This window comes from Anabas testudineus, chromosome 16 (genome assembly GCF_900324465.2).
Source record: "Anabas testudineus chromosome 16, fAnaTes1.2, whole genome shotgun sequence".
Classification (NCBI taxonomy): domain Eukaryota; kingdom Metazoa; phylum Chordata; class Actinopteri; order Anabantiformes; family Anabantidae; genus Anabas; species Anabas testudineus.
The window spans coordinates 17,964,132-17,992,096 of NC_046625.1; the positions used below are offsets into that span (position 1 = coordinate 17,964,132).

Genomic DNA, 27,965 nt, shown 5'->3' on the forward strand with positions numbered 1-27,965 from the left:
GCTTTACACTGTGTCTCATTCACCCATTCACACACCGATGGCAGAGCTGCTATGCAGCTGACCTGACTCACCGGGGGCAACTTGGGGTTCAGTATCTTGCCCAAGGATACTTTGGCATGTGACAAGGCAGCCGGGAATCGAACCATCAATTGGCCTGATTGATTGGTTGTTACCGAGATGTTCAGTCCCAAAAGCAGAATACACCTGACCACAATTTAGACTGCTACTGCCAAGAGTCTGAGTGCTTTTGTAAAGTGGAGATTTCAGGTTTAGATTTTAAATTAATTTGAAAATGTAAAAACATTTTTTTTTACTCTGTCATAGTAGGTTACTGTGTATACACTGATGGGCAAACATGTTTATTTTTTACTTTTTAAACTGTGCAGTCCAGTAAAATGGGGAGAAAGTACTTTGTACAATATAGAATTCATGGCTGTTTTCAATAAAAAAAAAAAAAGTTGTGTAATTTGTTTTATAAATGTTGAAAAAATGTCACTTGTTTGACCCAATGACAGTCCAAAGCCCAAAGAAGACAGCAGTTTTGCATTTGTATGAAATAAAAATAATCAACTAATTTATTGACCCATTGTTTTCATAATATAAGCAATAGGTCTTTATAGTATGTATGTATTAGACAGTATACAGTAGATGTATAGATAAATATATAAATATATATATATATACACTTTTTTCTCCAGCTTAATTGCAGTTGATATGTTTTTATGCAAATGCACTAAAATAAATATGCTCTTACTCTCAGGTTTGGTTTACACCATCTGCTCTGATGGTGTAATTAAATGTCTACACAAAAGAGTGCAGAAACTTGCAAAGGAGCCAACAGGCACACCTCCAAAATTTATACTAAATGCTGTACAAACCTGTTTGTCAAACGGATTGGTGGATGCAAAAATGGCAATGTACTACATTCAAGCATAAAAGAAAAAAGCCTGGAGAAAACTAATTCCTGCCCAAAGAGAAGCAGAAGACGGCTGAAATCTGAGATGAGCCACTGGAAGTTGTCATTCAGGCTTAAATTGATATCCCTCACGAGGCTGCTATTAAATCCAGCACAGCAGAGGCTAAAAGAAAAACTATTGTGGCCTTCTTGAAGTACCGCCATACAAAATGCAGTAGCTTGAATAAGATCTGACAGTCAAACACTTCACGCCTTCAGATTATTAGAGTGCGGTAAATGTAATTTACAACCATTTATATAACCTTTAAATTGATGGCAGGAAGTATTTGTTATATATTGTTCCACTAAGTGTTGTGTAGTAGAGGAGCATCTTAGTCTACAATTAGCAACAGACTCAAAGATATACAACCCAAAATAAAAGCCCATGTAATAAAAACATGAACTCTTTGACGTCCTGTCGCTGCTTATTTTGTACAAAAACACAATGTCAGAGTGTCTCAATCGGTCTACCTGAATCTTCTCCATATTCAGGGTTGTGTTTCTGACTTTGATGTGAACGATACACACTGGAAGACTGGGAGGGCTTTTACAGTCAGTTGTGTGTTTATTGAGTTACAGCAGACTTAAAGTAGAAAATAAAAATGCAAGCGGTATTTTTGTACTAGCCAGCCAAATGTACAGTATCCCAGATACTTGTCTGAACAGGAAACTAAAGCAGCAGTGGCATCAGACAATCAGCCAACAAACAGCCATACACCTGCTGTTCAAACCAGGCTTATCGACAGCTGAACTTATCTTTGTTTCTCCAGTTACAGTCTGACCCAGAAATCACGGAAATCCCTTTAAACTGTTTCTGAAAAGGAGTTGAAGCACATGCAAGCAGTACAAGATATCTGCCCAAGATTCCTAATGCTTTTGCTGGTTTTCACAAAAGTCCACGTGATGATTTTTCTTGTGACTTTTGTACTTAACCGTACAGAAACTAGTGAAGTGAATCCTGCTTTGAATATAAGGACCTAGCTAAAGCCAGAAAAAAAAACAGACAGAGAGAAGACAAGAGGTGTGTTTTCACAGATCACAGCTGAGCGACATGGATATATCTGAAGTGGCTTTAAAAAAAAAAAAAAAGGAGCTCTGAATATTTTACCATGCGTGAAACACTTGTAACAAAATGTCCTTGTCAAGATTAGTCAATAATATTTCAAGTTTTCAAAGCAAAGATGTGATGAGCTGAAATCACCATCACCAGTCTGCCCTAGTGAGGACGTGTCCAGAGATAAGAGCGCTGACAAGGCATCTCGGTGCGAAGATACACACACTCCACTCTCTTCTCTACGTGAATAGTTATTTCTTTATCAGGAAAAAAAAAGAACATTCTGTACTGTTTCTTGAATATGCCTTAGGTACGGAAGCAAGCACCAGCTGACAAGAAAAGTTACTAGAAGTTAGGATGTACAGTGCATTTATTCATCCTCCCTAATGCTTTTAGTCTTGGTCTGCCCATGTGGCTGTTGCCGTTCATTCTCTGGCCTGTCAGCAGTGAGGCAATACTGTCAGCTGTGTTCAGATTGCCCAAAAGAAAAAAAAAAATCATTCCTCCCAACTGCCCTCAAAGCACTACTGACTAATTTCCACTTTAATCAGCGTAATTCTATGTGGGCAAGTTGTGGTGACGCTGCAGGAGAAAAGGAAAAGTTAAAGTTTGCGATGACGTGTCCTAATATGAGAGTATCTATCACTACAGCGGGGATATATTGAAGTGCCATCAAAGACTGCTCGTAAAGAGCAGTGTGCAAGTATGATTTTCAAAAAAATAGGACTGATTCTCAGCAAATAACAGACTATCATACACTTTGATCGTAAAACAACATCAACAACAACAACAACAAAAAAACATTCCAGGTTTCAGGGCACGGTCAGACTTTTCTTAAAAAAATGTAACAAAACTTGCCCTCCCAGTAAAACTGTACAAAGTTTTTTTTTGTAATACAGAAAAATATTTACAAGGGTGCTTCTTTTTAAAAAACAAACAAAAAAAAAAAATGTAGTAGTAGTAGCGGTAAGAACAATGCATCAAGTCCAGCTTTGGCACGCCACTTGATGTCAGCATCCGCACCTTGCATCAGTGCTTTAACAGTGGAACTTCAAAGGTCCCAGGTGCTTTGTGAGGACATCACAGGCGGACAGCTACTTCACTGTTACATCACATTTGGTCATCTTGAGTCGTTGCTTGGTGGTCGGTGACTCAGCAGCCAATGATTTAGTCCAGCTGGAATAGCATAAGACAGAAACAATAGTCGGGCTCACTGGACATTGTCACTGAGAAATGTAGAAATCATCACTGACACACTGATACACAAACAATAAAAATGTGGCTAGCGACAGAAAAAGTGTAAATTATTACAAAAACAAGTAGTAATCGATCCCTGTTCGCACCCTACTCTCTGCTTTACTGTGACATCAGCTGTGTGTGTGTGTGTGTGTGTGCTTTAACATGTTCAATGCTAATGACGGTGCGGTCCAAATTTCATCCTGCCATCCCAGCATGCCATGTTTTTGAAGGACCAATCAGAGGTAATTACACACTAATAACTTCCTGGGTAGCTGAAGGCTGCAGCTGTGGCATCTTAAAGAAACAGTTCAACATATATTTATTTATTTATTTTAGCCAAGGCACGTGGTGAAGCTGTTAAAAAAAAAGAAAAATCTATCGCCAGCTCCGTTTTCTGTGGCCAATTTCTGGTCAGTGTAAAGAGCAAAAGGCTGAGAAGGAAAACTCAGCAGCACCCTTGTGCAAGGTGACTTCTTTTTCTTCACTAAAACTAACCTTTTGTAGAGTTGAAGTATTAAAAACTGTAATCAGGTCTTTATTCTCAGGTTTAAAGGTCACCCATCAATATGTATAAATAAATAACACTTCATATTACTGTGTGTTTTGTTGCAGGTTTTGCTCAGTAGAGAGGGATCCACAATGATTCCAATATCCAATATAACTATAACTCTATGAAGTTATATTGTGTTTTTCCAGCTTATTGTTTTGGTTTTACAACAGCTACAACAGCCTCACTAAACTCACTAAAGCACTTTTACTGTTAATTAAATAATTTAAGCCTTAAACCAGTTACAATTAAAGGCATAGTTCACCAATTTTACTTACCATTACCCTGTGACCTGTGAGGTCAAAACATCAGAGTCTGTTGCAAGCCTCTGTCTGTCCACTGCTCCTTCACTCTCCTCTCCCACCGCCACAGTTACCTTTACCCACCTACCAAGAAAACACGTGGAGATTAAAATTAGACTCCTTCTGGGAACTGGAAACAATTATAGAAAGTTTCTGTTTTTGAATGATTCTATTAAAGATGAAATAAACCACATATAAAACACATATAGAGCCTCAAACTGCATTTGATGCACCAAATAACAAAGGATGGAGTAGTGCAGAACCAGCAACGTGTTATGCCCATAAGGTGCTGTATTTTTAGACAATTTTCACATAGTCTTAAAATAAGTTCTCAGATATTCCTTGCAAAATTAAATATTGGCAGTGATTAGATCTTTTTTTGTCTGCATGACATGTCAGTCTCACTTTAGAAATGAAATATATAAACATAAAAAGGAAAAGTTTCAGTTCTTCACCCACCTCCCTTTGTCTGCAGTATTAGAACTGGTCTGGTCCGGTCTGGTCCGGCTCAGGTCCGCCACACTGTGGGCTAATCTGTCATTCAACCACTGGACTTTGTCTTGATCAGACAGCTTGAAGTGCTCTGTAGCTGCAGTGTTCTCACCAACCTCCTCCACTGCGATGGTTGTAAGATAAAACATGCATAAATGCAGAGAAAGCGCAATTTTACACAAGAAATAATAAGATCCCTTCCAAAAAGGTATTAGGAAAATAAATAAGTAAATAAAATAGAAAATGAAATTCACTTTTCACAGCCGTGACTTCCAAGGAAACACTCTGGTTTTTCTCAGAACCGCTCTGTTCCTGTCTATTCTGCTGCTCTACAAGGTTTTGGTTTTGGAAACCTTCCATCCAGTCCAGAGTTTCACCGTTCTTCAGCGCAGAGCGATGGTCCTTGAACCAGCGGACGATGTCAGTGCGTCCCAGACTTGTTTGGGCCTCCAGCTGGCTATACTCATCAGGAGATGGCCACTGGGTCCGACTGAACATCTGTCAATACAGATGTTTCGCAAAAGATTGAACAAAAATACATTTGTTTCTCTGTTAAAAAGAAAAAACTAAATGCTCTGTTAGTATAAAATTCAACGATCAACATTTGGATTGAGAAAAAAACAACTCTGTCCTTCTATACACTTTCTCTTTTACCAGAGCTCACTGTTGGGAGAGATGCTAAAAATAAGCAAATGTTAACATGCTGAGTGGTGGAAAGTACATTTATTCACATACTGTGTTAGACATGCACGTTTAAGACATATATGCTTGACCTGTAATTACACTGTAATCCACTTTATACTTCTACTCCAGCACAGTCCAAAGGCTCCAGTATGTTTGTTACACAACACCAGCTGCAAAACACAACTGTTACTCATGGGGACTGCACCTTATTTTCTTAATTTAGATGAATGAAAGCATTTGTCAATTCTACTAATTCATCTAATGTATGTGCACTATGAACATGTAAAGTTGGGTGATACTATAAATACAAGGGCTATTTTTGATATAGGCATAATCTATGGCTGATGGGCTTTTTTAAGCTCATAATCATCTGCCAGTAGCTGAAATATATAGGTCATCATTAAATGACAGTTTGTGCCTGCATAATATGTTATGCAGCATAAAACAAGTGCTGCTGCTGTTCAAGAGACATCTCATGGATATACAGTGGAATGGCAAAGGCCTTATATCAAAAGAAGAATGAAACAATCTGGAGGGGATATACCATCAAATAAAAGCTGTAAACCTAAACATTTGTCTTATAATTATCTTTAATAATTTATTTTTATTTATCTTAAATCCCTTCAGTGTAGAGAAACACAATTTAATTGGCCTTGTTCCATTAATAGGGTCTGTGCTGGACACATTCTTTTTACTCTACATATGTCCCCTTTAGGCAATATTATAAGGAAACACTGCTGCTATGCAGATGATACCTAGCTGTATTTATCTATGAAACCAGAAGAAACTAATCAATTATTTAATCTTCGAGAATGCTTAAAAGACATAAAGGCCTGGATGTCCTCTAATTTTCTACTCCTAAAATCAGACAGACAGAGGTTATTTTGTTTGGTCCTAAAAACTTCAGAAACACTATGTCTAATCATATTCTTACCTTAGATGACTAAACTTTGGCCTCATGTAACACTGTGAGTTATCTTTGACCGGGATATCTCCTTTACATCATACATAAAAGGAATCACTAGAACTGTCTTTTTCCACCTGAGTAATATTATTAGAATTAGGAGCATCCCGTCTGTGATGCTGTAAAACTAGTCCATGTATGTGTTACTTCCAGACTAGACTTTTGTAATTCACTATTGATAGTTTGTCCCAATAACTCCTTAAAAACGTCCAGTTAATCCAAAATGCTGGAGCAAGAGAGATCATATTTCTCCTACGTTAGCTTCTCTCCATTGGCTTCCTGTAAAATCCAGACTAGAATTTTAAAACACTCCTCACATATAAAGCACTTAATAATCAAGCTCCAGCCATTTAAGAACTCATAGTTCCATATCTGCCAAGCAGAACTCTCCGTTCGCAGACTGCAGGTTTACTTGTGGTTCCTAGAGTTTCCAAATGTAGAATGGGAGGCAGAGCCTTTAGCTCCTCTCCTGTGGAACCAGCTCCCAGTTCAGGTTCTGGAGGCAGACACCCTCTCCACATTTAAGACTAGACTTAAAACTTTCCTTTTTCATAAAGCTTATAGTTAGAGATGGATCAGGTGACTCTGGACCATCTCTTAGTAATGCCGCTATAGGTTAGTCTGCTGGGGGACCTCTACTGAAACAGTCTATCCATTCTAACGCCCGTAGTTGTGCTTCCTCCTCTCCGTCTCCCTCTCTGTACTCCTCTGCAGATATCCTTGTAGCTGTATATTTCCAGAGTACAGTTACTGGTCCTGCCAACCTGCCCAGCGTTTTTTGTCGCCTGCTGCTTTTTTCCTCTCTCCTCTTTCCACTCACCCCAACCGGTCGAGGCAGATGGCCGCCCACCCTGAGCATGATTCTGTTGGGGGTTTCTTCATCTAAAGGGAGTTTTTCCTCTCCACCGTCGCCTAGTGCTTACTTAAGTGGGGTTGGTGGGTTTTCTATATTATTCTGTATATAGTTATATTTTGTAAGATGTTAAACCTTAAACACTGTAAAGTGCCTTGAGATGACATCTATTGTGACTTGGCATTATACAAATAAAATTCAATTTAATTGAAAATTGAACTTTCTGATCCTACAGGATCCTGCTGTATTCTAGACACAGCGCTGCTCCAACATCTTTAGTTTGTCAGATCTGACCTTGCGTCTTATCTTCAGGTATCAGCCATTCAGGTATCAGCCAATTTCATCACGTACTGTCAATCTCGCTGCTTCTCCTCAAGTTCAATGCCATCACAAGATGAAGCATTTCATTTTACACTGAATTTCACAGACTGTATCAAAAAGAAGCCATCACATCAACTAATCTCTTTAAAGTCACAACTCAATTTCTTGATACCATTAATTAAAACATTATTTATCTTTATATCACCACAGTCTGCATTAAAGTCCTAACTTGCAGCATATATTAATCCCATGTCATTTAAGCAAAGGTGATGTTGGCACGTTTTCGTCACCTTTTCTTACCTCTCTGAGCAGAGTGAGGGAGCGGCTTGTGATGGGAGCTGGGCTGGTGGAGGCTGACAGGATGGGAGGATGGGGAGAAGAAGACGATGAAGAAGTGAGAATGGGAGGAGACGTTGATGAAGACAGGGTTGGTGGGTGTGGAGAAGAGGCTGCAAGTACAGGGGGGGAGGAAGAGGAGGAAGAAGAGGAGAGGATGGGTGGGTGAGGAGAGGAGCGTAAAGATTTCCCATCCTGCTCTCGATGAGACGCCCCATTCAGCAGCGCTCTGGGCCTGTCCTCTGTGTTCTTAGAGGTCATGGTAAGTAAAGCTTTCTCCATGTTGTCCCTCAGTGCCCTGCGCTCTGAAAACCAGCAGTCCACCTCCGTCTTGGACAGCCTGGTCTCCTGGGCAAGCTGGTCTGCAGCAGAACAGAGTTTAGTGGCTCATTTGAGCTGTGTTACCACAAACTGGAGGCTTTTTTGGAAACCTGGAAACTCAGTCTCTCTCCAGGGGACTTAGAAATTGGCTCATTAAAAACATTTCTGCTATTCCTGTCATACAGGCACCCATCAGAGATGGGCTTGCAGCTCCTTTAGGGTGAAAGAAAATTAAGTCACATGCTGTGAACTCATATAAACAGAAGAAAATAGTACACTGAATTTCTTAAAGTAGCTCCAAAATCTAAGTTACAAAGTGAGGATACTGGACTTGGCAAGAACACCACCAGCTGCTAATTTGACCAACTAAATCTCACCCATTTCATCCTACTTCAGAGGCAAAGTTTTTAATAAGTAGCTTAAAAGTTCTGTAATCATTTTTTCTCAGGACGTCTTCATAAACTGAACCTATAAAGATATCTGCGAAGCTGACTTTTGCCTCATTAGCTCTGATCTGCAAGAGAGTGGTGCTGTGTTTGTGTGTGCCAATGCAATTATAATATGCTCACATCAAAAATCCAAATTCACGACTACAGCCGAGACCATCTGAAAAATAGTCAGTAAAATATAATTTTTTGGAATCCACATAATATACTATATGATGCTGAACCAAATCATTATTGTTGTAGAATGAATATGCCGCTTATTTTTTGATTGGATTATTCATTAATTATTAATCCTTTGATTAATTTACCAAAAACTAATAATCTAATAATAGAGAGCCGCAGGATGTTTTGTTGTGAGATGCTTGTGCATAGCAGTTGAGCTATTTCAGTTTTACAAAGCACCAATGACTTACACTACACTACACAGTACTATGCAGGATTTTAGAGATAAAGACATTTCCTAGCATGTATGGGGTGAGAGCTGCCATAGTTTGGGATAAATGTAAATATTCAAAGCAATTTGAATAGTTATTTAATCTATGTAATCGATTAGATAGATGCTTTGTCCCAGGTCCCAGATAAATCCCAATAAGTAAATTGGCTTAGTTTGTTATTATTTAACAAGTAATAACAAACATTGTCTAATAATATGCCTTTACTGGTTGTGTAACTAAAAAGCACAGTGTTTAAGGATATTTCTTACACTTTTCACATTTAAACAAATGTAATAATTAAATATTTTTTTAATCTATCGATACCCGCCCCTAGACATCACTATAATGAAAAAGAAATGTCCCTGTCTTCCATGTTTCATAGTACATAAAAATGAGATAAATATTTGAAATTTTTGAGTCATGTGCTTTAGTTCATTAGTTTATCTGTGGAACTGTACCTAGCTCTGCCTCAGTTGGCGAACTGCTTTTTTGGAAACGCTCTTCCAGCGCCTTCAGCTGCTCTGATGACTTTCCCTTCACCCTCTCCAGCAGAGGAAACTGGCTGGGAACCGCTTTCCTTACAGGAGCATCTTTAGGTGCTGGCGTCACCTCTGCTTTCACCAGCACTGGAGGTGGAGGAACACCTTTAACAAAGAGAGAATCAAGGACCAAAAGATTGTGGTGAATTTCTAAATATTGATGTTGCCACATCTATATGCAAAATAGCTTTTTAGTATGCTATGTTTGTTATTATTCACAGTTAGTAGTTGATTTCCCACCAAAACTAGCTTGTTTAAAATACATTTTGTTCCCCTATATATCAATGACAGCCTGGGTATTTCATCACATTCTATGTGTTGCACTGATGACACCACATACCTTTTAGATTAAGGAGCCTCTGTTCACTGAACCACTTCTTTATCTCTCCTCTGGACAGCCCGGTGGTCTCTATCAGCCTGTAAATCTGTCATATGACATGATGCAGCACAAATAATAAGTATGGACGTTTATCAGAGACAGTTTTGACAGATGATATGAGTAGCCACAAATATCTCAACATCCCAATATCTCAAAGCCCCTGTGACATTTACAGTTAGGTCAAGTATTTGGACAATGACACAGGTTTCATCATTTTGGTTCTGTACTCTACCACAGTGGAGCTGAAATTAAACAATCAGCTTTAATTAAATGGTTTGTTTTGTATGAAATCTGTAAGAATTACAACTGTATTTAGTACTCGTCCAATTTCAGCAGCTCAAAAGTAAATAAACAATGGTCAGGGTACTATTATATACTATACTTTATTGATTCCTTCTTACCTCATCTTCCTCAGGAAAGGGACACTGTGTGTAGCTGGACCTCAGTACTGATAGCTGCTCAGCTGTTTTATTGGGGTCAACTGTAAAACTCAGCACTTTAGGTGACGCCAGCTTGGATGTGGCCATTGGCGCTGAGATAGTTTGAATAATGGACGGTCTTTTACTCTCTGTGGCAATCGCAGGAGAGGCGAGTGGTCTCTTGAGAGACTGTGCCACCTGTGGTAATCATAGTAAAAAACATATGTCATGGGTTAAGGATTTTAAATAGTGTTGCAACACTGCTTTTTGCATGTTGACTGTGTTACTGTCTCTGAATGAGTTATATTTCTGCACAGTTTTCTACCTGGTTAGCCACTGTGAGTGCCAGCGGTGCACAGGTGACCGTAGAGCCATTAGCAACAGGAGTCAGCACAAGGCTGGTCTGTCCCACGAGCTGACAAGGGAGGGGCTGGAGCATAGAGGCTGCTGGTGGCAGAGGCAGAGGTTTAGAGGCTGCAGACGGGTTGGTGGATGATGAGTTGAGTTGAGGAGCAACCACGGTGAACGTTTGAGGGACAGAAGAGATTGTACCGTTAAACATTTTCTTCCTGGCTTCTTCCACCTGTTAAAATAGAGAAGTACCAGTTATAGTTACCTATATTTAACACACAAGCTGCTGAATTTTAGATAAAATGATACCATCTACTATCTTATCTTTGGCTTTAAACTACACTTGTGAAGGAAATTATTACTATTATTGATATAATTCCTACCTCCTCAGGTGACCAGCTAATGCCCTGTTTGAGCCTCTGTGTTGTGAACCACACTTTGATTTGCTCCTCTGGATGTTTTGAAGCTGCTGTGAGCCAGGAGAGCTCAGCCTGTGTTGGGTAGGGGAACTTGTTAAAGGAGGAGATGAGTGTCAAGTTGTCATCTAGTGAAGGGTTGTATTTGGTTGTGTTTAGGGGCACTGCGATCTTCGGCACCTGAACAACAACAGGAAAAAAATTTACAAAATTCAGGGTTGTGCTAATTTGGTACTAATTATAGGAAAGTTGTTTACAACCTACTAAATATTTATTAATAATTACTCATACTGCTATGCTTGCCTGTAGACACATTTTACATTTTCACATTAGACTGACATGTCATTTTCAAGACAGGAAAAAAAACAAACACTAGTAATACACTGGAACTAATTCACTGAAGTGCACCAGCTCAACAGCACTAAATTACATTGTTCTTTCCCAGAAATGTCCTAGAAAATAAATAGAAAATGACAGAACCATAAAATAAATCACTATCAGCAAAACACAGACAACTGACAACCTTTCCACTTTTAAAGCAAACTTTTAATGTTGAGCCAGACATTTTGGGAAATGAGCTTTTCTTATTGTGATTCAGATGATAAAAGCACTGGGTCGTCTAGCAGTTTGATAACCTACGTTAACTAGTTTTCTCATTCAGTGAATATGTTTTCTCAGCAAGAAATTGAATAAGTGTAACACTCAGGATGTACAGTACTGCTTTAACCATACAGGAATAGCACATTGAAGTAGTGATTGCATCCTTCTTCAACTGTGTGTCCTACCTGGGTATAGTTTAGAGGCCGCTGTAGAGAAGGCATGATGTGAGAAAGGCCGTCTGCTTTGAGCAGAGTTGAGTCGGGGATGATGACTGTCCCATTAACATTGACCGCTGTGATTGGTTTCTTGGTCAGTTTACCCAACTGAGAGTCTGTCCGTTTATTGTCTGATGACATTATTTTTGGTTTACCAATCTTGACTGTGGTGGGTTTGCTGAGTGGCAGAGCACTTAGTTCGTCCCCTTTGCCCGAAATGGTGCTAGAAGTGTTGTAAATGACTGCATTATTACTGCAGCCCTCTATTGTCTGTTCTAAGATTGTCTGGTTGTTCATTTTGATGCGTTTGAATTTAAAGTTGCTCTCCCCTGGATGACATCTCTCGTTGTGTTCTGTCAGGGTATCAAACTTCTTTGTGTTGAAGTTGCAGACCGCACACAGGTACAGGGGATTGAGGATGACATTAGGGTGGTTGGCGTCTACATGTTCTTTGAAAGTGTTAAGGTTCTGTGTGGAGAAGGGGCAGTATTTGCACTCATAGCCACCCTGCTGCCTACGCTGAGGCTTGGAAAGGTCTGGTGGCTCCGCTGTTTCTTTGTCTGGAGCTGTGGGGGGGTTTGAGGCCTTGCCTATTTGATCCAAGTCTGTAGATTGCTCTACTTCTGTTGAGAGATCTGTCTCCATGGATCCCTCCTCAGTATGGTTGTCAGTTGTTGTCTGATGGAGAGAAAAAGCAGTTTTCAGATGAGAAAGGTCAACTAGAAATGCTGACCTTTACGTACCTGTAAAAATCATTTCACCATTCATACAGGGTGCAAATATTAATTTACAAATTCATTTCTTGTACACCAGGATATAATAGTAATCCAGGATCATAAAAGACCATACATATTACATTTTCCACAAAAACACATACCATTTACTTATAATTATTCAACTCTGTTAAGGAAAACCTAGATGCTCTCGCCAAACAAATTACACTATAACACTGGAATACATTTTTGCGTGATGATATCAATGATATAAAGCCGCAATGACATATGGCTCATGGATGTTCGGTAGCGCAAACAACAACAACACAACCCCCCAATTTTTAAAAGTGAGAGCAGCATGTCAGCCTTAGCTGATTATATAATTCTGCGTGTATATCGTCCAGCCCTAAAAGAGTACCTCCATGTCTTGTGACTCCTCTGCCTCATCGTCCAGCTCCACCATGGTCTGTTCTGGTCGAATCATACAAGGAGTAGAAGCCTTCCGACGACTGGACATGATGATGGCGAATCCTGGGTTTGTCCCTGTGGACGGCTGCCCTCACTTGGTGCTTGTTGTTGGCCAGGAATGATGTCAATGTTATGTCTGAGGAGCCCAGGATGCAGGATTATAGTCCAAGGTGCAAAAGGACAGCCAGGGCTGGCTTGTAGCAGAGCACAGGTACCGGCCTTCACTCTATTTTTTATTATGAGATGTAGCAAACTGCACAGTTTAAGGGATGAAATTAGAGGCCAAGCAGCGTGAACAATGTTCCTGTGGTACAATTAGTGGCTGTACAGAGAGGAGCAGTGGAAGGTGAAGGGCTCTTGGAGATGCTGTTGTAGTGTTGGGTAGGTTGGGCTCACTGACAGTGTCAGCTCCAGTGCTGGCCAACCTCCTGGAGCTGCATGACAGGACATTACCTGGATGGCAGACAAGATTCGTTAATTAGTTTTTGCTTCTGCTATTTGCATTTAATCAGTGAAAACAGTAAAAGATCACAGGTCTCATCTTGACTATTATGGTCACTCAATACAAATCACAGAAATTAGGATGAAGCACATAGTTTATAGTTTATAAAGTATGCAATGACTGTTTAAAACCCCCTATAAAATCAGTGATTTTTACATCCATAAATAGTTTTTTTAAGCGAGAAAGAATGAATAAAATTGAAACGTGTAGGAAACCAGAAAAACACAGGTACCCTTTCAAGGGCCTTAGAATAGGCATTACAGCAGGCACCAAGCAGGCTGGTTTGACCATTTTAAGTAAAGCAACATGCTGGGTTATTTAGGTTATTTAGGCTCAGCAGTGTGCCACCCTCCAAAAAAAGGTAGAATCAACAGCCAACCAGCAGGAAAAAATGGTTCAAAATAGAGAAAGGTCAAAGAAGGCTGGCAAACAGTGCAGCACAAAAGACAGAATAGCAACGTTATGAAAATACTAGAAACAAACTGCAGTGGGCTAATAACAAAATTACTGAACAATGGAGGACTGAAACGGCATTGTGTTCCTTAATGGGCATTTGTTGTTCAATGGTGATGGAAGGAAGAGTGAGTGGAGAAATCCAGTGGCTTTTCCACCACTGTGGTGAGTCCATAGTCTCACACATTTAAGCAACTGTGAAGGAAAAATGGGCAAAAGCTAATATGATATTTATCATTTGTAATTTGATGCTGGTGTTTACGACAATTTCAAATTAAATAAAAACCTCAAGGAAGAAGTGGGAGGGAGATGAGACTACACACAAAGTAATTTCTAATTAAATTCATTTTATGTGAACAATTTATTAAACAAAACTAATCACTGACTCTAAATTCACTGCTGGTCAGTCAAAACTAAAATTATATTCATGTTACGTTTACATTTATTTATTCAGCAAACCTGCCAACATAGGAAAATGTCCTGGAGTTTCACCTTGAACATACACAGTGGAAAGTAAAAGAATTTAGAATTTCTTGGTTTACTGCATTAATTTGCCATAGTATGTGATCTGATCTTCATCTAAGTCAAGATGAGATAAGAGTATTAAATATATAAACAATTGTATTTGTTATTATTTTAGCCACTATGTATTTGTTAATACTGTTGACTTAGATGAAGATCAGATCACATTTTATGAAAATGAATGCAGAAAACAAAATTACAAAAAGGTCCACATACTTTTTCTTGCCACTGTACATTTAAACAAATACATTTCAAATACTATTTACTCATTCACTGATTAGTGATTAAGTCGCTGAAAAAAATTACATCAGCACAATGGACACGTTTCGTTGTTTTTTTTTTTGCAATAGATTAAAGAATATGAATCACTTGCATAAGCAGGATAAGATGAGTAACAATCTTTGAAATCATATGGACTTTGCTCACTTCCAACACACACCTGCTACAATTAGATCATGTCAATTCTGGCACGCTCAGACTTGAGGTGGCAGCTGTTACTTCACTTAAAACTGACAACTCAAAACTGATTTTCTATCGCATCAGATTTATACAAGGACTACTTTGGTGTCTATTTATATTGAGTAAAAACTTTTACCATCACAGTTTCATAAGTGATTTGACAATGTAGCTGTTATGCAAATATATGCAGTTGACAGGTCTGCGGCTGTCAGTAAGACAAGTTGTGCTGAGAACTACTGACAAATCATAAGTGTGGCTGTGTGTGAATAGAGTGAGGAACCAGAGACAAAGCTGTTTCTTATACATATAAAACTCTTTATTTGGCTTGTGTGGAAATGACACCTCCATCAAGAAAAAGCAGTTACAAAAAGCTGAGGGAGAGGAAATTTTCCCAGGGTAATACTGTAATGAGAGGAGAGCGAGAGTAGCTTATCTGACTGGAAAAGTCTATTGATATTCTGCAGGCCTCACACTGAAGCTTCATACTCATATTCACGAGTAAAAATCAAATGAGTCTATGCAGCAGCGGTGCACTTTTATCAGGACATAATGAGGTTCCATAAAACCAGGTCCGCACAGAGGATGAGGGAAAGTCCTCTTTGAAATTAACTCTCCCATATACCACCCTACTTAAACAGATGACGCTTAGGAACAAATACTGACAGAAGAAATTGGTTTAAAAATCTTAATTAACAGACCTATCACATATAAAGGGGTCATATTATGTTTTTATGTTACATATATAGTTTTTTGAAGTTGGGTGCCTATGTTAAACATAGTCAGAAGCCCAAAGCTTGAGGTGAATGGGTTTTTGAATGCTGGGTGGTAGTAAAACGTGTAGTGTGGTGAATTCACTTTATTCTCAAGAGTTCTTTGGGAGTGGGATGGGGGCAAAGGGGTATAAGAAACACGAGTCTCAAGGCTGAAAGAGCTGTTGCATAAAGAGACATTTTAAGTGTTGTATCAATAGACGTCCAGAATAACATATAAGCCAAAAATTAAGCATAATATGGCCACTTTAAGTTTGTACAATTACACTGCAAAATGGTGGGAGAATAGCATCTATGTGAAATGTAAATTGCATTCTGTCAGCTCTGCTGGTCAGACCTGTACTTCGTAATCATATTTAAATGTCAGTTGATTTGAACCTCTCCAACTGCCACACATTAATCACATGACACCATATCCTTCAAGGCTTGAAGGCGGTAATTCGCTATTGGACTCATTGTCCCGAGATATCTCAACTCCTCAAACAGCCCACTGAGGCATCATTAGAATGCAGACTCATTACCATGGTGTCGCTATAGCAACCATGGACGTAGAGCCGTAGTCAAGTAGCTGCTACATCCGTGTCACTGACAGAGACTGTATATACAGGGATAAGCCAACTGCATGTGGGACTGTATTTGACGTTTTAGTGACAGAAAATAAATAAATAAAATCCTGAGGAAAATTGAAATCTTGCTGGAACAACTGGCAAGCGGTGTGACTTTGAACGTGGAAAATCCTTTTTCTGGATTGCCGAGTGGTGTGCTGGTTTGTGACTTTTCAGCTTTACTTACTGAAAGTCAATGTGGAAGGTCACTGACCAGGCTCACTTTCCAGAACAACCAAAGCCCACACACACATACAAAAAGAAAAACTTAGCAGAAAAGCTTACATGCAAGGCTTTCCAGCCTTTTTTTGAGTGCTATATAGATAAAAATCCTTTTAAGTGCACATTTCATGCAGTAACACATGGAGTAAATATTGTGTCATAGTGCACCATTCACCATCTACTGTAGCTCTCAGCCCTTGTTCAAAATCCATAAATGCAGCAAATATCCAGTAAGAAGCAAATGGAGATGCATCTGTCAGCTGCATCTGAAGTGCCACTTTCTATGACCTACTGAACTTCAGATACCTCACTGCTGACACAGCCTGAACACTTGTTGGCTTTACTGTGACTGCTGCAGAACAAAAGAGAAGAGAGAAAGCTGTATCTGGACTTTTACCTTCTCCTGAATGTTAACCCACACAAGTAGAGAGAAGAAGGATGAGCAATTCCATTTACGCAACATCAATTTTAGCAAGCTGTAAACACTGCTATTGAACTTAATGTGTGTACTGCTGAATCCTGCTGCTGGCTCGTAAGAAGAAAAGAGAAGTGGAATACAGACATTAGTTTGCATATTAACGATCGGCATATTTAGTCATTTATAGAAAAAAAAGGGTTTGAGCAGAGGCAGAGTCAGAAAAAGAAACATTATCTTACACAATATAAATACAAACAGCTCTGCAGTTCGAATTGCAGAAGTCTGGTTAAACTCATGTATGCCAACTGTCTCAAACAAAAAGAAAAGTCTATGTAAAGACTGCTGATCACTGAAGATCCACTGGCACCAACAGCCCCTTCCTCCGTAGTCTATCATTTTCAGTAGAGGAGGGAGGGGCTGCTCTCCCTCTGCCTTGGCTGGATACTTGGGAGCACTGAATATAACTGAAGAAGATGATGGTGATTAATAACCACGGAAACGTACACTGGCCATTTATTAGGTACATCTGTACATTCTACGGCAAGCCAATATGGCAGCTCTGCCACGAAGTCGGCTTGTATAAGGTTTGTAATTGGGAGTGTACATTCAACCAGCAGTTAAATACCAGCAGTCACTCAAACTTTTATAAAATAACTTGTATAAAACCCTACTAACAGACTTCAGTCTCACTGATAGAGAGTGATCATGTGTGTCCTTGAAAGAAGAATTCTTTTCTCTGAGCTGTTTGATTGGCCTTAAACATTGAATATTGTTTTGATCTCTTTTGTGCCGTCTGAGCTTTCCACGTGATCATTTTCACTTCATTCTGAATACACAAAATGTTAATTATTGCAGACGTGACCTAGGTCAAGCAGTTAGTCTCCCACCTGTTCGTTAGTGTGTCTAACCTAGTCAGCCTGTTAGCTTCTGTGTGCAGTGTGAGCTCAGTGCCGGCACCACAAACTCCCTACTGTCTGGATGCTCATTAAACTTGTATGAATACTCAGCCTGGCAGCCCCTTGCCTGCCCGTCTGTCTGTACTTGCCTGTTGTCAGGCTGTCTGTCTGATTGGTGCATTATATTAGTGGAGCCATCTTGCTGAAGGAGTTACCTTTAATGCTGCCAGGCAGCAAATACATTTATCAGCGCTGGCAGTAATCAGTTTAGGCTACACACTGGCATACATACTGGAAAGAACACAGGGGAAATCAATACAAATCCTCAGCACCACTGAGTCTGTCTAATGTATGAAGACAGACATATGATCTGATACAGCAGAAACAGTGGTGCTATAGGACTGATATCTATCCAAACAGCAGTGAGGAGACTATGACAGTGAGCAGATGACTCACAGCAGCACACTCCACTCAGATCCTATTTCTGGGTATCATTAACATTATCAAAGTAGTACAGGAAAAAATATGGCTCAGACTTTTCTCTCGAAAACTGGAACTTTGGAACATCTCCAGTTAAAAAGCATCTACCTTTACTGCATTACCCACAGGCCAAGCTGTCAATGCTTATGACTAGCTAAACTTGTTACAATTGGAAAACGGCTTTTTATTATGGGTCTCTATGGTAACTGCAGTAGTTATAAGGTTAACAAAAAGGTTACAGCTCTATTATAGTGAGACAGTTGTCCTCCTGTACAAAATGATATAATGCTGCCAGACTGATCAGACATACTTGCGTCTCTTGCAAGGCCTGAAATGTGAAACAGTATGTCCTGCACCACGGCTCTCCCCTGGACAGAATGAGGATTAAGCCGAACAACTGGCAGATTCTGGTGCAATTAATCGTTGTTGTTGAAGAAGACTAGAGAAATTAATGTACTGTACAAACACCGCTTACTGAGTGCCAGAGATTTCAGGCATGCAGTCATCACAAAAACAAGGCAGAAGAATGGCAAGCTCACGCACTAGAAGCCCTGCATGAAGAATAAACCAGCGAGCTGCACCAGGGCTTTTAAACTACAAACAAGGCAAGGACACAGCGCAGAAACGACAAACTGCAGGACGCTGACAGTAACCTTTCCGTTACATTAACTAAAACTTTGAAGCTCAATCACACATTTTATATCACAAAAACATACAGCACAGGGGGAGCGTACACACTGCTCTGTTGGCGTTCTTGTTCTGTCTGGCGGTTTTGAGTGCCTTTTCCCTCCTGACTGCTTGTTCCACAAGTCAGCCACTGCAGTGAGGAGGACAATGTGCGTGTCTGAATTGTGTGGGTGAGGAGAGGCACCATCACCATTAATACACGGTCCCAGCAGGGGTGGAAGAGGCAGAATTTCGGACCGTCGCAGAATTAATTTAAATCTCATCACACGGCTGCTCTGGAGCAAAGCAAAGTGCTGCACTGTGTCTGAGTGCTTGGTGTGGTCTGCATAGCAACAGAGCAGTGCCACTTGTGCTGGGCTGGGATTGTGACTAAACATTGATAAATTGATGAACAGTTTTTTTACTGGATTTCTCCGGCCAATGCATACACTGATATAGAGATGTAAAAAAGGAGTAGTGCTTTGCTTTGGTGTACTTTTCTAGACATAAAGACAAGTAAGAATTCCTTAAAGGAACTAATTGATGAGAAAATTGCCTTTTGCCACTCGGAGAGGTGTATGAGGAAACTGACAGGTGGCTTGTTTAGCTCAGAATAAAGACAGGAAACAGTGGACTGGTTTTGGCCAAAGCTAAGACAATCTGCCTGATATGTTCTGAGTGGAACTTTTTACATTTAAGATATAATCTTTCCGGTGGACACACTAATAGGAACACTGTTGCTGAGTGTTTCTAAATGACCTCAAATGTCTTTGGTATTTCTGTACTGATTGTACTTGCTGATTCATACTATAACTCCAGTTGCTTATCGGCATAAGTGTTGAAACTACTGTACTGGATTACATTTTAGCTGCTGTAGTCTGCATATAAAGCACAATTACAATCAGCACTTTTTCTCCACAGAATTTAATTCAGTCTGTTAAAGTTATAGGAGTGTCTTTCCAATATCCCACACTTGTTTAGCTTGTGTGTGGTACCACCTTTTACATGGAAGTTACAGAAAATTTGTCTCATCACCACTTCTCTGACCTTACTCAGTCTATTGACAACATTATGGAAGTCTTGTTAGGCAGGCTACTCAATTTGATCAAGAACCCAGACTACCTTTTAGTCTGCTTCACATAACATTGAACAGGCACACACACACACACACAAACACTAGTCTCACATTTCCAGGCCTGTCTCCTCACATACACACACACACACACACAACAAAGGGCAAACTATAAAAATATCCAAGTGTCACCCACTCCACAGCTGATGGCTGTGTTACCATGGTAACACTGTAAGCAACAGAACGCGTGTATGCTCGCATCCAGGAGCAGAAACCCTGCAGAGGTCAGCCTGTGTCACGACAGCAGCAATGTTTAAAAAATCCAGCTCAACTTTACTTTTTCTCCGTGACAGGTTTACACCACCCACCTAACTCTGCATGTTAAGAAAAATGTTCCTTTTATTAGTTGCATAAATGAGTAATGGCCATAGCATATGAACTACAACACAGAGAGAACTTTGCACGACTGCATTTTCATTTGAATGCTTCCGTGAATATTTCCTAAACTCACAAAAGACTTATAAAAGCAGTACTATGATGGGCATAGGTTTTGCGATGCCTGCTGCACATCATATCTATCATATCTAAGGCTGTCTCATTTAGGCTTGTTGCTGCACACTCTTCACACTCACAAAGTGACCCCAGTGACGCAGACCAAAATGTCAGCATGTATTCACTAGATCCAAGGGCTGTGAGAGGGAATGAAAACCAGATGGGGTGGGGAACAGACTTTTATAGGTTTATAGTAAACTGAGTAAGAGATGGGTCATTTATGCTTATTTAACAATTTATGTAGCTTCTTATGATGACCCCTCTTGACTTGGTTCCACAGGTCCTTTTGAACTCCTTTTATCGAGCTCCATGCTCCTGTGTTTCTCTTTTCCAAATGGCCTTGTGCACAGCCAGCCAGCCATACTGATAACAGTGTTAATACCCTCTCATGGAAACTTTGAGCTCTACAACTCTAACTTTCAAGACCTTAAAACCACTGCAATAAAAAGCTTTTACAGTTTTTCGCGTGGCCGTGGTAAAATTTGAGTTGCACCATGGGACACAAGTGGAGCGGGCAAGGGTCATCAACCAACAGCCTGTAAACTAGGTCAGCAATGACGGCAGAGGTGGGAGGGGGTTCTGCAAACTGTGGTAACCACATTGTAACTGCTACAATGAGTCCACATTATAATTCTATGGGCTGTTATGTCTAGGAGAAATATTTATAGGACTACAGTATGTCCTGTATGTGTGTGAGCATGCCTGATTGAAACAGGAGGATTTAGGGCTTTACTGTCTTGTTTAGCCCAAATGAGCAGGGCTTGAGATTTTAGAGTTCTTTATTTTGTGTTTGTTTGAGTCTCAGCGAGCATTCAGTGCTCCTGTGCGGACAGATTTCCCACCTGTCAATCTTTGCCTTCCCTGCAGTGGGTGTGGCTTGTGAATCATCTCCAGCCTGTCCTCATTGGTCTCAGGCATACAGGAGGGGCGTGGTAGAGCTCTGCCAGTGGCTGACGTGGTGCAGTGCAGAAAGACCTCTTAGTAAGGCTCCTCTCTATATTTTACCCCTTTCCTTGTCCCCCCCAAAACTTCAAATACGGAGGACACATAACAAGGGAAGCGAGTCGACTCTACACTTGGCACGAGTGACCTACATGACATACACACACCGACTGTGTGCATGGGTGTAGCGTTAACTTCAGAATTTCACCAGAGGATTGAATCTGTCAACTGCAGAAGTTGTGTCAACTTCTAAAAGACTGCAGTAGCTACGAGAAGCGGGTCTGGTCGAACTGGTGCTCCAGGCTTACAAATGCAGAAGCGCACAGCTGTAAGAGCTGCTGTAAAAACATCCATGTGAACAGACTTAAATAATAATCAATGCCACCATAAAGCAGTGTTGAATAAATACACACGTTTGCATCTGAAACAACTGACTGCAGACACACTACAACAGTTAGTTCAGGTACAGTACAGCCACTCCCTCTCCTACACACTTATCTTGCACTTTCACACTGCTAGGCCATCTCTTATTTCACATTCACACCGATTAGGCATTCTGACTCGAGTGTCCTCTTTCTTTTCTTTGTCGCTCTGTGACACTTGTGGTTTGGTTGGATTTTGAACAGACTAAAACCAAACGCTCTTTTATTTATATTCATCTGTGATTTTTCCAGTAAGACTTTCGATGGCACTGAATAGTGACAACATATCAAGAACGTCACCAGAAACAGGGATTGCCTTGGTGGACACATAAAGCTGTTTTATGCAAGAAAGCTGTGGCCTTTTTGTGCTTTACTTGGAAATGTTGATACTTTAGTTCCCTCTAGAACTGCAATGGAAATTTTCCAAGAATCAAACCAGACCCTGAGCTAGCAGTTTGCAGCATTTTACACCAAGAATTGGAATTAGCATAAAAATTGCTTTTACTAGTTAAGGTGCATGTGGGGCTTTAGTCTCCATCTCCTTCTCACTTCTATTCTCTTATCACTTTTATGCAGTGTCACTCAATTGTCTCTTCCTCTGTATCACTCTGTCTGCTTCAGACATCACACATACTCCCTCATACAGTGTTGATTTCATGCTCCCTCTTTGCTTGTCCCTATGTAACTCCTCTGCTCTGCCTCTCTAATTGTCTCCTTCCCTCCATCACGCTCTCCCTCTCAACCCCACCTACAGGTGATGAGCTCATCCTTGTGGTTGCCTTAGTCACCTAACAACACGTCTGAAAAGCAGGCGGAGGCAGGACGAAGAAGAGGACCTGAACCTAAAACACTGGAACAAAGCATGGCATAGATGTTGGTGATGTCATCACAGAGCCAAGCTGAGCACGACTGGCTGTGATGACAACAACCTCCGTCCTCCAACAGTTGATGACTCATTCCAGTGCCTCACCAAGAGAATGGACAGCCATTACAGAGCGCTTGGATTGGATGTGTAGGTGTTCTGTGCAGTCAGGAAACGCTGGACATTCCTGACGAAAAACAAAAACGTGGTGAAGCCCACTGCAGGTTGGGTAGCACAGCTCTAAAAATATGTCAGATATTATGGAATATACAAGTGTGAGTTCACAACAACACAAACATTAGGCCCATTAAACTAATGCTACTGACTTTTAAAAAGGTTAACTGTGAAATGCTCATATACAGTCAACCACAGGCCCATGACAGAGCCTCTGGGACAATTCAAAAGACTAAATATCTCTAGAATCTCATTGCACCCAACTGTTCCCATAAAAATCAAGGACAGGATGACTGGGGTTAGAAACCTCCAGATTCTGTAGATGGTATAAGCATAATAATTTATGTTAGCTAAACTACAAAATGAGCTGGTAAACCGGCACAAGCGAGTCTGTTCACATGCACCAGTGTACATGTTTTGTGTATGTTAAAAAATAATAATACAGGAATGAGTCTGTTGATTAATAAACAAAGTAGCTTCATAGCTGGATGGCTACGGATTAGTATGGGACAGCCAACTCTAGCAGATAGTAAATATTATGTTGAACCTCTCGGTTTTTCATGATTACACAATAATTATTTTTAAAGCACTTTAATCTTCAGACAGTCACAGCTGAGAAGCAGTTTGTCCTGTCAAACTATTAACACTATAACACATAGAGGAGACCAGTTTACATGTCTTATATGTTTGTCAGTCATCATATATATACTAGCTCTATTATTTTGTAGTATTTGTGCTGGTTGTAGCAGTCACAGTACGGTTTATCTTTTCCTGATGAAGCAGCGACACCCCAGAAATATAGTACTTTAAATCTGAACGGCTATGAGATGAGCAGCACATGCACCGCACGTTCATGCATGCAAAACAAACATAGTTCAATTAATTAATCTCAATACAGTCCCACAGTGACAATGAAAAAACAATTAAAATGTTTTTACTGTCAATCTTCTGCTCCAGGTGAGCTCCACTTAGCAGTCAGAAACCACATTTCAATAGTTCTTGCTAGCATGATTGACACATGAAACATCTGCTGGTATGACTGTCAACAATAAAATCCAACGCATCAATTTAGAAACGATATTTCACTATTCTGCACCTTGTTCTGTCAATCCATATAGAATAAGAAACACGGATTTTGATGTCACATAAAGTTTGTTTTTTTAGAAAATGTAATTAATTACATTTGCTTCTAAACCACACCGTTGGCTTTGACTTGGTACTATTAGTGTACATGCTGTCTGTATAAATCTAGCTAAATAGAAACATCTTCATGTTTTGTTTTTTTTTATAAATTCTCCTGTTGATGCTATGATTTTCAATTTAAATTAATGTGACAGACTGAGTCCTGTCCATTTTCCACCATCTGACTACAGTAAGCGAATAAAAGCCTCTAGGAACAAACAGAGCAGATCACTTCACAGCTGGGTGTTTTGGCTGTGACATTCTAAGAGGTCACAGTACATTGAGAAACAGTCTATGGTTGGGCAAGACTGGAAAAATATGCAATTCAGTGAGGGTGCATTTATATTTCTACGCCACTTCTTTAAAAATAATAGCTGCTGAACACCTTACGGAAAGATTTTCACTTCACATCAAACCTCTCCTAATAATATGCGCTTGTATTAATGTGTAAAGGACAACAAGGTAGGATGTTGACATCTGCATTTCCTTAATCCCTTGAGCGATTTGGAGAATAACAGTTTTCCATATTGCTCCCTTGAGCAAAATGTTTTTAAATACAGACTTAAATCTTGCATCTGTCAAACTGTAAAGTAAAAAAAAAAAAAAAAACTATTCATGTATGCTTTTCTACATTCTACACGACAATATGAATAGTAAATTGTCAATCCCCTGTATCGAAGCCTTCTCTCTGCTACAGTTTTTATTTGGGCAAACAAAAACAATCATAATAATAAAAAAAAGTACTATTTTATTAAAAGGTTAATTGCACATATATTACCATATTTTTACATCGCACATCAGCAACAGTGCTGGGCTACACAATTCAGAATGCATCTGTGTATGATCTCAGACGTGACGGTTTACTTTTATCAAGAGAAAGCCTTTGATTGTTCAGCCACCAATAAAAATGAGCTGCTTGTCATTACGAATTACATAATATTATCAGTGACTTGGCAGATCACAAGTGGAAACCATGTGAAGAACATGAGCCAAATTTCACTTCACATGGAAAAGAGCAAGAGTGCGTGGCTTAGTGAGCAAAGCCAAGTTTATACCCAGAGGAATTGCTGGTAACGGGTATGACAGGAGGGTTAACAGCACTGTGATCAAACCCACTTACATCTTTTACACAGAGAATGCAACATAAAAGGTCACTCCAGTGCTGACATAATGCCGTCTAATGAAGATATTTCATCACACGTACAGGAAGGAAGTGAAAACAGACAAAGACTGGGTGACAGCTTATATCCCTAACATGCACTAAATACCTTTCAATTGAGTAGCCCACCTGTGGGGACTGAGTAAGTAGATAAGGCACAGGTATGCGGCTGCATGTTAGTAAATCTGTGGCTGTGATTGTTCTATGACAACCAGCGCTACAGTATGTTAGATATAAGGCACGACTTCACTCCCAGCCTCCGCGCTGACTGTATGGGACCCAGCTGATGCCTGGTGCTAAATGTCTCCATTCTACAAAAGGCCTTACTCAAGAGGTCTATTCTCATTAGCACTGTACACATGTGCCGTTTATGACAGAAAAAATATGATAAAATCTTCATATTTAGAGACTTTAAAAGGTCAAAAAATAGCTGTGTTTGTTTGTAGGGGATGCAACAATACCACATCTCCTCCCCTAGTAGGAAACCTCAATTTTAGCTATATAGCAGAATAAGGTACTACTACAAAATTCAAATGTCTATATCTTAATCTAACTCAATGTAACTATTAGGGGAAAACTTGAATTTTAATCACATCATTGACAAACTCTTTAATTTGGATTTGTCCAAGTCATGGCCAATGCCCTTAATAAGTTGGTTAACAGCACAAATACTGATCAGATTGCACAATTGTGTCTGGATAGCACTGAGCTCTTCAAGGGGGCATGCAGCCTAGATTATGTCAAATTTCCAGAAAGCAACAAGACAAACTGTAACTGACAAACTGTCTGTAAGGCTTACACACGGTCATCTGACCTGAGGCAGATGTGTGATAACATCCTTACTGTGAAGTTAATGGGGTTGTAGGAAGTTATGATAAACTTCCAAATAGTAAACTATTTCGACATGTTACAGCACATGTGATTTACTGTAATATTACATAATGATGGAAGAAACTACACACACCACACTGGACATTATTTTGAAGGCCTGCAGGATTTTGTTGTTTGAACTATAACAACTAATTCCGTGCTATGTTTTGAAGCTCATCCTGTGTATGCATCATGCCTGATCATAAGTGATCTCCTATGCAGTGCAGGGCAGCAGAAAGCATGCAACTCAACGACATAAACACTGTCTGCACTAAGGATTTCACTGGGTGCAGTGAGGACACCGTTTTCCTGGAACATAAAAAAAGAAAAGCAGACTCCAGAGCAGTGCAGCACACTGGCTGCCCACAGTCCGGGACACCGGCCTGTTAGGCAAAGTTGATATCCTGAATAAAACGAACCACGCCTGGACTTTCTGTCCGACTGTTCCAGGCCTGCTGCAGTGACAGAGGGCTGCTGAGCTCCTGTGCTACAGCGCTGTCTGCATGCAGCGAGAGCCGCGGTCTCGGAGGGGAGGAGGCATCACCAGGGGTAACGTTACGCCTACATCACAGAGTCGCAAAAAAAAAAATCAAAGTCATAAACAACGTCGGACTCCAAAAGTTGCTCTCCGACCGGAGCGGCGCCGAATGCGAGCGCGTTGCGCCGGCGGCCGCTCGGACGCTCGTTTCCAGCGGCCAACCCGAGATGTGACAGAGGGGCGCAGAGGAAAAAAAAAAAAAAAAACACACTCTCCCCAAATGTGCCCCTCTCGCCATCGACGTAACAACATGTCGGCAAAGGACGGCCATGTTTTGCTGGTTATGTCGACACGGGGAGGAGGAAAAGTAGACACGATGTTTCTCCTCTCTGCCTTTTCCCCCACCACCGCCACAACGTATCAAAGTGAAACTTAAACACCGGGGGGGGGGGGGGCGAAGACGTCCAATTAACAACTTGGCGGACACATTGTCTCAGCACGCAGGTGGAGACGGCACCAGAGGCAAAGTTGACGCCGCTCGGCAAGTTAAAATATTTATCCAGAGGCGTGTGGCTGTCGGAGGAGCCACGCAGCGGCGGAGCAGAGCCAGGGGAGAGGCGCACACAAACAACTACATGCAGTTTGAACTTGCGAGGGGGGGAGACGGGGTTTTTTTTTTTTTTTTGAAAAGCAGAGCAAAGAGTTTCTCCATTTCTTACCTGGCCCACCGTGGTTTTTTTGTTTTGGCGCGATGCTCGCGTAGTGCGGTACAATCCCGAAACCCCCGCTGAACCAAACAAAACACGCCAGCTCGGTTTCAAACACTCTCGCGGCGGTCCAATAACCGAGCAGACAACAGGCGACAGGAAAGAAAAAATTGGCGATCACAAGGAGGATCTACGCCAAAAGCCACATGATCACCGACGTCAGAGTACGTATTTGCATGCCGTACCGGAGCGCCGGTGTCCGTCCGTAGCGGGTCCATGGTGCCTTCGCCGTGAAAAGTTCAGAAGCAGGCCGATCGAAGTGACACAACCGTCTTTCCACACTTCGGGGGGTGTGCTGGTGGCTGCATGAAGCATGCCTGCTGCTGTAAAAAAACAAAAAACCAAAACAAATGAATGAACCGCGGTGTTGTTGCCGTCAAGTTGCTGGTTCCTGCCTTCCTCCCTGCTGGGAGCTAATTGAATATTTAAGCATCAGAGGGGGCG

At 40.6% G+C, this 27,965-nt stretch overlaps 1 protein-coding gene across 3 annotated transcripts; it reads right to left on the reverse strand.

Annotated features, from left to right (window-relative positions):
* Positions 1 to 698: 698 nt before the first annotated feature.
* Positions 699 to 27,923, reverse strand: zhx2a (zinc fingers and homeoboxes 2a). Of its 3 annotated transcripts, XM_026371201.1 has the most exons (14): positions 27,474 to 27,687; positions 23,000 to 23,078; positions 12,999 to 13,501; positions 11,838 to 12,545; positions 11,020 to 11,232; positions 10,611 to 10,868; positions 10,268 to 10,483; positions 9,828 to 9,912; positions 9,407 to 9,592; positions 7,712 to 8,109; positions 4,844 to 5,087; positions 4,557 to 4,713; positions 4,074 to 4,181; positions 699 to 3,185 (listed from the first exon to the last, which is right to left on the reverse strand). In XM_026371201.1, the coding sequence occupies exons 3-13, from the start codon at positions 13,095 to 13,097 to the stop codon at positions 4,076 to 4,078; spliced, it is 2,670 nt and encodes an 889-aa protein (XP_026226986.1). In that variant the 5' UTR covers positions 13,098 to 13,501; positions 23,000 to 23,078; positions 27,474 to 27,687; the 3' UTR covers positions 699 to 3,185; positions 4,074 to 4,075. The 3 variants fall into 3 exon arrangements, with proteins under 3 accessions (XP_026226986.1, XP_026226987.1, XP_026226985.1); XM_026371202.1 differs by lacking the exons at positions 23,000 to 23,078; positions 27,474 to 27,687 and adding an exon at positions 27,707 to 27,923; XM_026371200.1 differs by lacking the exon at positions 23,000 to 23,078.
* Positions 27,924 to 27,965: the final 42 nt, after the last annotated feature.